At 44.5% G+C, this 13154-nt stretch overlaps 1 protein-coding gene across 1 annotated transcript in view; it reads right to left on the bottom strand.

Annotated features, from left to right (window-relative positions):
- Nucleotides 1-13154, bottom strand: part of COL4A2 (collagen type IV alpha 2 chain) — a 396880-nt gene that overhangs the window by 215538 nt on the left and 168188 nt on the right. The window contains exons 8-11 of the mRNA XM_084820997.1: nt 7228-7299; nt 6477-6512; nt 6308-6370; nt 5881-5916 (exon numbers count right to left, since the gene is read on the bottom strand). Coding sequence (XP_084677123.1) covers nt 5881-5916; nt 6308-6370; nt 6477-6512; nt 7228-7299 — 207 coding nt within the window. The remainder of the gene's footprint in view (nt 1-5880; nt 5917-6307; nt 6371-6476; nt 6513-7227; nt 7300-13154) is intronic.

The raw sequence follows: 13154 nt of genomic DNA on the forward strand, positions 1-13154 counted from the left end.
AGAGCTCAGGTGATGCTGAATTTCAGCATCGATGTCGGCTTTGGTGGAGAGATGGCTGCCAAGATAAGAAAAGTCATCGACATTTTCCAGCATCACACCATTAAGCTGGATTGATGGTGCTACAGAGGGATTGGTTTGTGCTTGCTGGTAAAGCACTTTGGGTTTTTTGATGTTAAGCAAGAGGCCGAGCTTTTCATATGCTTCTGCGAAGATGTTTAGGATAGTTTGTAGACTGTCCTCTGAATGTGCGCAGATTACGTTATCATCAGCATATTAAAGTTCTATGACAGAGGATGTAATTACCTTACTTTTTGCTTTCAGCCTACTGAGATTAAAAAGTTTTCCATGTGTTCGATATCTGATTTCTACACCAGGGGGAAGTTTCCCTTCAACAAGGTGTAGAATCATAGTGACGAAGATAGCGAATAAGGTTGGAGCAATGATGCATCCCTGTTTAATGCATGATCCCACTTTGAATGGATCACTTTGAGAGCCACTGTTATCCAAGATTGTTGCCGTCATGTCATCATGGAGAAGCCGCAAGATGTTCACAAATTTATTAGGGCATCCGGTTTTCAGAAGGATGGTCCAGAGAGCAGTACGATTTACAGAGTCGAAGGCCTTAGTCAGATCAATAAATGCCATGTACAGGGGTTGGTTTTGCTCCCTGCATTTTTCTTGGAGCTGTCGTGCGGTGAAGATCATATCCACTGTCCCCCTGGAAGGGCGGAAGCCATTTTGGGATTCAGGGAGGATGTCTTCTGAGATAGGTAGAAAGAGGTTTGTGAGGATCCTTGCCAGGATTTTGCCTGCTGTAGCTAGAAGGGAGATGCCTTGATAGTTTCCACAATCTGTTTTATCACCCTTTTTAAAGACAGTGATAATTATGGCATCCCTGAAGTCTGCTGGGATCTCCTCCCTGATCCAGATTTTTTCGATGAGCTTGTGAAGCTGTTGTGTAGCTTCAGGCCCACCTTCTTTAAAGACTTCAACAGGGATCCCATCAGGTCCACTAGCTTTATTATTTTTCATTTGGTTAATGGCTTTACTGACTTCCTCGAAACTAGGGGATACTGCAAGCTCATCTCTGGTTTGTTTTTGTGGGATTTGCGAGAAAACCTCATCAGCCACAATAGAGTTATGGTTAATGAGGTTGTGGTAATGCTCTTTCCAACGCAGTGCAATAGACTCTTTGTCCATTAGAAGTTTGGCACCATCTATTGAGCGTAAGGGGTTTGTACCATGGTTTGGTGGTCTGTAGATGGCCTTTGTGGCATTAAAAAAAGCCCTGTGTGTCATGCGCTTCTGCAAAATGCTGAATTTCTTGAGCTTTCTTTGTCCACCAGATGTTCTCAAGTTCTCTAGTTCTTCTTTGGACCTCAGCCTTTGCACTGGTGTAGATTTTTTTCTTAGCGGCACAGTTGATGTCTTTTTGCCATATTTGGAAAGCTTTCCTTTTCTTATCAATAATATGTTCAATCTCCCTGTCATTCTCATCAAACCAGTCCTGATGTTTCTTAGTTTGGTATCCGATAGTTTGTTCACAGGCTGCGATAATGGAGGTCTTCAGTTTATTCCAGTGTTCCTCGACATTTTCAGGGGTTTCCATAGGTAGATGTTCCTTGAGGGTTGTTTGAAAGCAGGCTCGCTTAACAGGGCCTTGAAGGGCTTGGGTGTTCATTTTACGCCTTGGTTTTCTTCCCTGGAGCCTACGTTGAAGGACAATCTTAATGGCCATCGTGGAACGAATTAATCGGTGGTCTGTCCAGCAGTCGTCAGCACTCGCCATGGCTCTAGTGAGGCGTACATCGCAGCGATCTCTGGCACGGACAATTACATAATCTAGAAGATGCCAGTGCTTCGACCGAGGGTGCTTCCATGATGTTTTAAATTTATTTTTCTGACGAAAAAGTGTGTTGGTAATGACAAGATTATGCTCTGCACATTTAGTCAGAAGTAGAATTCCATTCTGGTTGCTATTGCCGACTCCTCCTTTCCCAATGGTCCCTGGCCACAAATCAGAATCACACCCAACTCTTGCATTAAAATCGCCTAGGAGGATGATTTTATCCTCCTTAGGTATCTCTGATAAGATGGTGTCCAGTTGGGAGTAAAAATTTTCCTTGATGTCTTCATCAGCATCTAATGTTGGTGCATGGGCACTTAGAATAGTTGCCTGCTGGTTTTTGGCGAGTTTTATTCGGAGGGTTGAGAGTCGTTCATTAGTGCCAGTAGGAACTTCTGACAAGAGCTTCATAAGATCATTTTTAATAGCAAAGCCTACTCCATGTATTCGTTGTTCTTGTTCAGGCAGTCCTTTCCAGAAGAAGGTGTAACCTCCTTTCTCTTCCTTCAGTTGTCCCTCTCCTACTCTTTGAGTTTCTTGGAGTGCTGCTATGTCAATGTTAAAACGTTTCAGCTCCCTTGCAATAATGGGAGACCTGCGTTCAGGGCGTTCACTATCTGTATTGTCCAGCAGTGTCTGTATATTCCGTGTTCCAAAGTTCATTTGTCTTTTGTGACCGCTAAATGGTGACCCCACTGGACGCGGTAATCCAGTCAGGGAGAAGATGAGGCAGACTATGTTTAGGGCACCTTTTCTAGCCCCCTCCCCATATGAGGAGAGCAGAGTGGATCCTGAATAGGACTGCTCAGTCGTGGATATAGCTGCCGAACTACTCAACTGCCTCAGTCCTTGAGTCAGGACAACTGAATCTGTATCCACCGCCCATGTGCCGGTCCATGACTAGGGGCTTCCAGATTGCCCTTATTTTCGCCGTACTCTACGTAAATCTTTATGTAGACTACAGGGACCAAATAAGGAACGTGAATGGTGGCTCCCTATGGGGGCCGCCAGTTGCGTACGCACTTTTTTTTTTTTTCAAAGTCACCCGTGATAGGCTACGTGACGATTAACGTAGCCTATCACGGCTGACTTTGCAAAACTAGCCGTGATAGGCTATGTTAATCGTTATGTAGCCTATCACAGGGGCGTTTTTTTTTTTTTTTTACTTTTCTTGTAATGGCGGCGGCGGCAGCCGGTCAAAAGACCGGCTGCCGCCCCCGCCCCTGACGAAGACCTGCCGAACCGCCACCGGGACCTGCCGCCGGGAGCGACATTCGTAAAAGGTAAGTCCCATCCTGGGGGGGGGGGAGAATTTCTCCCCGAACCTTCGGAGGACCGAATGCGTTGGCACTCGGCCCCCCAAAGTTTTGGGGAGAAATTCTCCCCCATCCCTACATGGATATCATGACAATTGGTGGTCCTTTATCTGCTGCAGCCTTCATCCGCCTTCTCAGCCGTTGTAACATACACCTTGTTATCTTCCGCCTGTTCTGCCGTTGAGGACTTTCTTGGATCATTCTTTGTCTGGTTCCTCCCCCTTGACCTTGCTGCCATGGATAACCCTGCTGGGAGTACATAACTCCCAACAGCTTCGCTCACAGGGTTCATTGGAACACACAAGCCCACTCACCACAGTAAGGTGATGATCCAGCAGAGTAGGCCTGCACCCTGTAACTCCTGTATAAAGTAAGAACACTTTCTTTACTGATGGTAAATTGCCTCATGCCAGGCTACTGGTATGCTCCTATGGATTATCTTCCATCAGAATGGGTAGTTGTTGGTGGCACAATGCAAGTGAAAGGAACTCATGCTCCTTGTTGACAAAATAATTAAGTGTTCCAGTAAACAACAGGATGGGTAGCCAAAGAACTATCAGACTAAGATACAATTTCAATTCTCTCTCAGACTGCTGCCAGTCCAAGTAAGTAAAATGGCTTCTCCAGTTGATCCTAGCAACACATTTAAAAGGGGTAGAGGCTGACCCATTTCCCCTTCTTTAGTGTTTCCCTCACTAGTCCTAGAACTTCCAGGGAGAAGATTCTGTTAAGGGGCTGGCTGGCTACTGAATCATGGTTTTATATGATCTAAAAAGTAGGCTCCTTGGAATAAGTGCTATAAATGGGGTTTAGGCCAGTAGAGTCAGAAAGAAAAGGGAAAGAATAGAAGCAAGCAGGTGTTGTGAGTGGACAGGGGAGAAATGACGAGACGACACCAATCAATTTGGGATAAACAGGGCCACATTTATTGATAGATTACAATCTGCAAAGAAAGCACCGGCCGGCACACCACCAACAAGACCAACACGACAGGTGTAGAGTGAGGCATGCGTTGTCTGTGGCGAGGCGTCCACCCTTGCCCACCAATCAGACATACCCAGTTCTGGGCTGGGAGACCTTCCCCTGTCACCTCCCCTCAAGCCACAGAACCCGAGTGGTTGAGGAGGGTTGGCCTCAAAGGTAAGCCATATCTCCCAACTGGGGCCACAAAACCCTGAGCCGGAAGCCTCGGGCCTTACCAGTCACTTGAAACGGTGCCTACGAAAGCTCACCTGTCCACTCCTCCAGTGGAGAGCCCTTCCAGAGCCGCCGGTGCAGCTATGTGACCAGAGGTTCGTATCGTTGGGTACTAGCTTAAAGTATGCAGCTCAATATTGGAACTGCAGTGCGAAGTAGGCAAAAAACCCCAAAGCCTGACCAATGCGGCTACGAGCCAAAATTCGTACTCGGCCCCCAAAATAGGACGACCAGTAAACAACCCGCACTGCAGTAAGGGCGGGAGGGAGGGAGCTGGAATAGCCGGAATGAGGAGGCTGCGGGGCAGCGCGGCCTAAATAGTGGCCAGCTTGACCTGCCTCTTGGTGACCCCAGGGGCGAAGGCCAATGGCCTTCGCCCTTGTCCCGTCCTCCCCCCGCCACCTGCAACAGCCCCCCCCCCCTGCGGCCAGGCAAGCCGGGCGCGGGGTGAGGGCACTTCTCTGGCCAGCCATGTAGAGTGTTGTTTTTTGTTTAGCTTGGCTGCTATTGCTATTGTCAAGTAAATATGTAAAGATAATTTTCACTGAGCACAGTAAGTCTGACTCATAATATCTAATTGCTCTTTTTAGACCAGTACTAGCTGCAGGCCGTCCAACACCCTCCTGCCTCAGTTCTTCTCTGCATTGTAGCTTATGGGCAAATTCATCATGATTACAGAGCCTTCAAAAACCTTATACTCTTGCTGTTAGGCCCTGCTGATGAAAGCATAACCACTGGGACAAAAACTCCCCTATAAGCTGATTGAAAATAATGAATTATAAGACCCTTTATTAGCCTTTCTACCTGGTTATCCAGTAGCCAGAAACTGTCTTCAGAGGAAAAGTCAGTGCAACTTTAAATACTTATTTCTGTGAATCAGCATTGAATACTCATAGTTTTCTGCATTTAAGACAGCAATCCTATGGCCCCTAGACAGAGTCCAAGAGCCAAGGTTGTAGACAGCACTATGACCTCAGAGCTGGGAATCGGAGCTGCCTGCCCCTTCCCCCTCCCGCTCACAGCCGGCACAGAGAGAATTTCGCCGGCTGCCTCTACAAGCTCACAAATGCAGGTTCTGAGATCAAAGAGGAGGGGAAAAGGGAAGTTCTGTGGGTAGAGAAGGGAGGATGCTGGGGGGGATGGCTTTTGAAGAATCCTGCATCTGCCCCAGCCTCCTTCCCTCTTCCTCCACACAGCCCCAGCTAGATGGGCAAAATGTCTGTCTAGCTAAAATACAGATTGGCCTCTGCACTCTTCCTGCTCAGCATAGTATTCCCATGAGCCTCCAAGTTCAGAGGCCAACAGTAATCCTGATAGGATTGCACCCTAACTTATTTTTAATACATATTTATTCCACTGTGTCCCAATAGTTAAGGATGGGATAATGGCTTAAACTTCTCCTTCAACCTAATATCCATCTACAGCAGTGTTGATGATAACCAGCCCAACAGATATTTCAACAGACCTTTGGATCATGTTCTGTGGACTCAAGATGAGCCCAAGAATCAGAAAAATACTTACTTTAAGTCCTGGAGATCCTGGTGTTCCTGGAGGCCCCTGAAATTTATTAATTTTTTTAGAATGCAAGTTTTAGAAAGAACACTTAGGAGTGTTCAGTTCATATAACTACATAGAAAAAGTCAGTTACTTCACACATATATTACACACACCTAGAATATGTGGTTCTACAAAACATTTTAAAATTATTTTTAGCTTTTTACTAGCCTTTCATTTTTCATTTTTCATTTTAGTTTTTATGCTTATTAAGAAAGCAACTTCCTAACTCAAGGAGTTCTGAGTTTTGTGACCATCCACAGCCCAACAGACACACAGTTCTGGATATTGTGGTGCTGCATTACTCTAGTATTTCCCCAGAGCAGCTAAAGAAAAATAACTGAAGTACTTTTTCCAAACAGATATTATAATCTCTGCATTTCATAATACTTACAGGTAGACCTGGGTTCCCAACTGGACCAAATACACCCACCAAACCAGGGGCACCTTGCGGTCCCTATAAGTCAAGAATTATTTTTTTTTTACAATTTCAAATTGTATACTTTTTTTTTTTACATGACTACTATTATTGTATAATTGTTACTTGTGGCTATCCTACTTACAGGGAAGCCCATCAATCCTGGATTCCCAGGGTCTCCCTAGAGAAAGATAATTTAAAAGAGTAAATACTATACACAGTTCTAACACAAACAATTCCTACTAAGCAAAATAAAAGGGTACACAGACACAATTTCTTTAGAAGCTCTCATTATTTAAAATGTCTATGATCATGTGTGAAATGCAAACATTAAAAGTTAATAGAAAAGTAAAGTTCAGAAGTATGACATAAGTAACATAAATAAACAAAATTCAACCATTAATATACAAAAATACTTCTTTCCTATACAGACATAATAGCTAATCATAACCTATATACAATTTGTTTCAGGCTGCCCACTTCATATAGTAAGAAGGTTGTATGAAAACAGCCCCTGCAAAAGTACTTTTCCTTCAACAAAAAGAAACATATTGTTATGTATAATAAATGAAAGCTACAGAGCCTGCACAGATGGCTGTTTCGCTTTTAATGCATGAGGTATAAATACTGTATTAGAACATGAGATACTGGGAGATTTTTAATATATCCAGAGCCAGCCTACAATTGACAATGTAATGAAAAGGCAGCAGGGACTTCCTCCTGAAAATTAGGCTGCAGAACATAACTGGGATGTTAGGGTCTTCTCACATATACAGGAACAGCTGAGGCTCTCTAACCTTTTAGAAGAAGATGTGGAAACACATCATTTCTCCACCAGGAAAACACAATAATTATGCACAAAATCTCATCAGTTTATAATTGCTTCACATACTTACCCTGAATTGTACGGTTAATTCTGGAGTCAGCACAAAAGGCTCTCCCTTCTGACCTTTGGTTCCTTGGATTCCCTACATTGGTTGCAGACAAAAACTTTTATCTCTCTTGTGTCCATGAGCACTTTAGCAGCACAAGGGTTTTACAGAGCTTTTTCTGTAAATTAACATTGTAAGCATCAGTGTTCTTCCTATCCAGGAATCCACGGAGGACGTATGCTTTTCAATATGGGCATGGCATGGCACAATAGCCTTCCCTGACCCTGGCTCAAGCCAACAGAAGAAACAAAAATGTTAAACCTTCTCAATGTAGAGAAGTGGCAAACCACTTGATTTGTGCCCCATATTAACAGTTACACCTCATACAAATTCTTATTTGGCACTGGGATCAAGAAATGTCCTTAGTTAAAAAAAAGAAACAAAAAACCCCTTATCAAACATGATTATACAAAGGGGTTCATCACAAGAGGGCAGAAATACCAAGGCTTTCTCCATTGCGTTTCATTGCGGGATTAGATCGGGCTCCTTTACAGAGTTTCTATCTCATTATATTCTGCTCCTTACCTTTTCATGAGGTGGCTACTTTTCCAGAAAAAGCCATTACATGCACTGGGGCATTGTGACAATTTGTCCCTGGTTCTTGCCCCTTTCCCTCCCGTTGCAGATTACTGGTGGTTTGGTTATGATTGACATGCAATGCAGATGGACAGCAACCTCCACTGAACTGCCTGAACCCTGCCCCCACAGGCACTGGTTTCCCAGTGAACTGCTGGAATGCTGGCATGCCAGCATGCTGGCCATTCTGTGCTGTGGAGTAAGCAACCAAAGTTGAGAGAAAAAGTCAGCGCATTGCATTTAGTCATGGCATGGCAGCAAGCTGGCGGGGCAGCAAGCCGGCAGGTCAGGATGCCTATCACCCAGACGTCACTGCCATCGTCATCATGACCATGCCCCAGCAACCCCAAACAAAGCTGATTTTTCACACTATGAGAGAAGTACACAGGCTGCTCTTGTTGCGCAGGCTGAAAAAATGCTGCATTTTTTCTCCATTTGGGGATAACATAGGATAGGCAGGGGGAAATGGCGGGGAAATCACTGGAGAATGTAGTGTAATGGACCCACAAACTTCCATGAGTGGCCAATCATGAATGTGCAATAAACTGCAAGTGTAGAGATGTCCAAAGGGAAGCCTACAATGATTTATTGGAAAGATTCTACTCCTTGTCCTTAAGGAAGAAGATCCTGCTTCCCCCAAAGCCTTAAGCTCCTCCTCTCAAAGGTTCTTTCCCTTCACCAGTGGCAACTGCTACTAATACAGCTTGAGCTATCCCAAACAAATCAGACAGAGAATGATCCCTATTTCTCTCCCCTTTAAAGGAAGCTGCTTCCACACAGGGCTACAGCAAAGACCCTTGGAGTAGGACCCAGGGGAGCCTAGTCAAGATGAGGCTGGACAGCCATGTGTCAGGGATGCTCTGACTTGGATTCCTGCACTGAGCAGGGGGTTGGAGTTGAAGGTCTTGTAGGCCCCTTCCGACCCTACTATTCTATGATTCTACTTTACTCATGGAAGGAGTGTTTGTTTTTATGTTAGTCTAGTTTTCTGGGGAGTCAGTTGTTGATTTGATCCTGATTAACTTCAGAACCTACACCAATTTGGTTTTAGACAGTCCAGTGGGTAACCAAGTTAAGTACAAACAGGCAAACATTAACACAGACTCAAAAGTAAATTGAAATCTCTTAAATGCTTTATTTAAGAAAATAACAAAAATTAATAAAAGATAGCACGGGGTTATATGAGCATTAGAAGTTTTTTATAGGATTACATTATCAGTGGTGAAAGAGAAAGTAACATAAATATAAGATTAACTAAGGGAGCAATCCTATGAGGATAGTCGGCCTCCTCCAAACCTGGAGGTGACCGCCTATCCAATGCATGGCGGGAGGAGCACGGAGGGGATCATCTTCTCGGTGCTCCAGCCGCCCTGCATTTGCAGCTAGATGGCTGATTTCGGCTATCTAGCTGCGGGACATCAAATTGTGGGGTGGGGAGGCCGGACGACACATAGGAAGTGTACCAGTACTTACAAACTCCCCGCCCTGCCCCCCGGAACACCCCGTTTTCCCCCACTCCACATTGCTCTTACAAGTGCAAAGCGCAGGGACGATCCATGCTGCCTACAAGGCGGTGGGGGGTGGGGAGGCAATTCTCTGGGAACCAATCAATCCTGTAGCCATCTAGCTGCTGTCTAGTGGCCATAGGCTTGTGCCCTAAAAGAATTGCAGTTTACCAAGTTGGCGCTACATATATAACAAGCAAGATAACAACTTGAGCTTCTAACATTGTTGTTTGGATAATATGACTTACAAACTCCCCGTCCCACACCCTCCTGCATTCTACTTTCAGTTCAAAGCTAAACTAAAACATGTTTAAAATTGCTAACTCTCTCTTTTACTTCCTCCTGCACATTACTTGAATGTAAAAAGCTAAGCTAAAGCATTACTAAGTTCCTCTGGGCATCAGAAAGAAAGAGGTTAAAGTTATTTGCAAGTTCTAAAGTCTAAGCGTCTAAAAAGATCCATATTTACCAAAATCCTTGGGTCCAGTAATGCAGTAAAAATCAAAGCCGAAGCAGCTGGAGAGCGAAGCAAAGGAAAAGATAGAAAAAAGACATGCAGAGTTCTCACTCCCTGTGCTTTTATACACTTGTTCTGGCAAGAGGTGGGAGCCCCAATGAGTGATGAGACAACCATCTACCAATCAAATTAAGGTGTGTGGGTGATTAATCCACCCATTCACCAATCCGAAATGAGGTGTCTCTCAGCCCCTTCCAACAATATGTTTTATGCCTATCTGATTTGGGAACATTTCAGGCATTATCAGTAATCTGAGACTTTCTAAGACATCTACTGTCTGGGCATGTTATCTTGATTGATGTGTTTCTCCAAGGTACATCTTCCTTGAACTCACAGTCATCTTCCATCATATTTGTTCACATCGACTTTTACACTTTGGTTCATGCTTTTGTTATGACTCCTTAACCAAGAGGCTTGGAGAAAGGATATGCTTCAGCCTTTTTTATCAGGCACATGATTTGCTTTACCAGGTTTCTCCCCCCGCCCCCCTTAGCTGGTATCTGAGCATGGTCTGTTCTTCTGTTCTTTCGCTCATAACCACATCTCTGCTAGCACAGTTCATCATGACTTGCTCTGCTCCGTGGAGCAACATTTCTTTGAGTCATGATGTAAAAAAGTCATGATGTAAAAAATCAGTCTTTTACATGTCTCTCTTGTAAAAGACAGCTGCATTGTTTTTCTTTCAAAGGTAGTCCTATAAAGTCTTAGTTGGAGGTATTACAATACCGTAACATCAATTAGCATAGAATCACAATTTCAGGGTCTTCTTGCCCATGAGCCAGGGGTCTGGAATATAGATATGGGGTCTTCTTAAATACAAGTCTAGAGGCTTTTAGGGGGTCTTTTTATAGGTCTCCCCAAAACCCTCATTCAGACTATCCAACCATCAAAAGCTGCAGAGTGATCAAGGAGAATCAACAGGTTCGCACTCCCCCTGTCTCTCTCCCAATAAAGATAATCAACGAGGGCAAACATCCAGGCTTGAAACCAGACTGAAAGGGATCTTGATAATGTTTCTTCCAGGAACATCTGCAGTTGAGCTGCCGCTAACCTCTCAAGTACCTTGCCCCCAAAGGGAATATCAGCAACCAGGTGATAGTTAACCAATACATTCCAGAAAACTCTCAGTCTCCCTCAGGCCCCTAAACAACTAATCTGCGATCTGTAATTAGAGGAGATAAACCGGAGGGTAGTGGATTTGTCAATAGTTTGGGCATGAACCTCATGGCCAGACTTGCTTCACAGCAATGCCCCTCCCTTAGGGTGGCTTCCTCCTACACTGGCTTCCAAGACTGGCTATCCTGGAGGAGCATTAGAGCCCCACCCCCAACTTTTCCCCCTTTGCTTTGAGATGTGCCCTAGCATCTCTCAAGTCATGCCCTGCCGCCGCCGCCACCTCCTCCTCCTCCTCCGAAATGTGAGTTCTCATGGTGGAAGGATGGGGCAGGGACTTAGTCTGTTTGTCAAGGTCTTCGGAGGAATCTCTCCCAGCATCTTGGCTCACTAGGGAGGGTCCATCCCCTGGCCTCTGATCTACTTGCTCCAACTCGAATTCAGAATCAGAGTTGTCAAACTTCTTAAGGCACTTGGACTCATCCCTGACAGAAACATAATCTCACCCATTCTTTGCAAGGCATCTTCCCTTCTTATTTTCTTATTTCTTCTTATTTTCTTCTTATTTTCCCTTCTTATTTGCAAGGCATTTTCCCTTCTTATTTTCCTATCCTTACTTTCTTCATGCCTTCTTTCTCTCCTGTCTCTTTTTCTTAATTTCTCTAATCATTCTCACTTACTGTTCCCTCTTTCATATTTTTCTTTTTTTTCCATTTGAAAATTTTTGGGAGGTGCTCCCACGTTGGGGATGGAGGGCTGCACCAGTTTCTTCTGCAATTGAAAAAATGCTTAGAATAAACCCTGGTTTGATAATATTCACTACGAGTTCTGTGCCACCTGTACTCTAGCCATCTCCCTTGTTTCATTGTCCAAACTTCCTCAGAATACCAAGTAGCCTGTTGGGCACCCTGAGAATGGAGAGAGCACCTGAAAGCAGTTGTGTTGATGGCCCCTGCTCATCTGGTCATTCCATAGTGAGACCAGAGCCTTGACAGGAGCACCTGCCATGTTGACCAGAAAATCTGCCAGGGCATTGAGAAATCTCTTAGATTCCATAAGCCTCCAGTAGTGGTCCAGCCTAATCTGTTCCCCTCTCTTGGATGGGGGAACAGCAGTAGTCAGATGGAACTTCAGCAGAAAATGATCTGACCATGACAACACGGTAACTCCAATTCCCCCACCAATGGATCATTACCAGCCCACTCCATGGCAAACACCAGATCAAGGGCATGTCTTGTTCTATGTGTCAGTGGTTGTCATGGAAGCCATGAAGTCCTAAACTGGACCCACCAAAGCCTGACTGAAACTGAAAACTTAATGTCCTTGGGTTCTCCAAAACCATGCCAGAAATCACTTCCACCAGCTCAGTTACAGAGGCTGTTGGGCAGTGGAGTGGATGGTACACCACTACAGCTCAACACCAGGTACAAGCCTTCACATCCTGCAGAGCTGCATGAGGACTGGCCCTCCTAATTCACCTGCCCAGGTTTTAGTGATACACACAAGGTTGGCCCCCTCATCTACAATAAGATCATGAATGAGTGATTCTTTATTTTCAGTCAATCTGTATATGACCTAGCGTTGTGACTGCACAAGTTGAGGGAGCTCCATATTAGTCTATACATTCTAAGGGCTTCTCCACATGGGGCTTATACTGTGCAATCAAGATTGATTACTCACGGATGTTTGAAGGTCCGGTACGCGACGTCACCAACCTCCAGGGTTTATGACCTTTATCCTGCTATTGCAAAGCATGGGGAAAGTCCAATTTTTGTCTAGGAAGCACTTATGAAGTGCTTTACTTGCTGTGTACTTCCGTAATGGTACTATAACAGAAACACCATCTAGTGGCTGTATAATGAAACATATCGAACTCGCCAATAACTTGCCAAGGAAGACAGACAGGTTGTGTCAGCCCATGTAAGGAGGTGATCTTAATCCCACAAAGAATCTGGAAGTAGAAGCCTCAGTACATTGTGGGATAAATGGCCTTTTGTGGTAAAGTCCTAAGTGTACAAGATGAGTGACAGAACTTCTTGTAATTATCCCACAGCTTTGAAGAATTTATAGTTTTTGCAGGATAACCCTAATATGGCAAGTTCACAAGAATGCTTTGTCTACTATTCTTCTCCTGGTGACAGCACAATGGTGATTCACTAGAAAGGAACAGTATCGATTCA

Source organism: Heloderma suspectum, chromosome 1 (assembly GCF_057233095.1).
Source record: "Heloderma suspectum isolate Gila_16-S chromosome 1, 16-S_ref, whole genome shotgun sequence".
NCBI lineage: Eukaryota > Metazoa > Chordata > Lepidosauria > Squamata > Helodermatidae > Heloderma > Heloderma suspectum.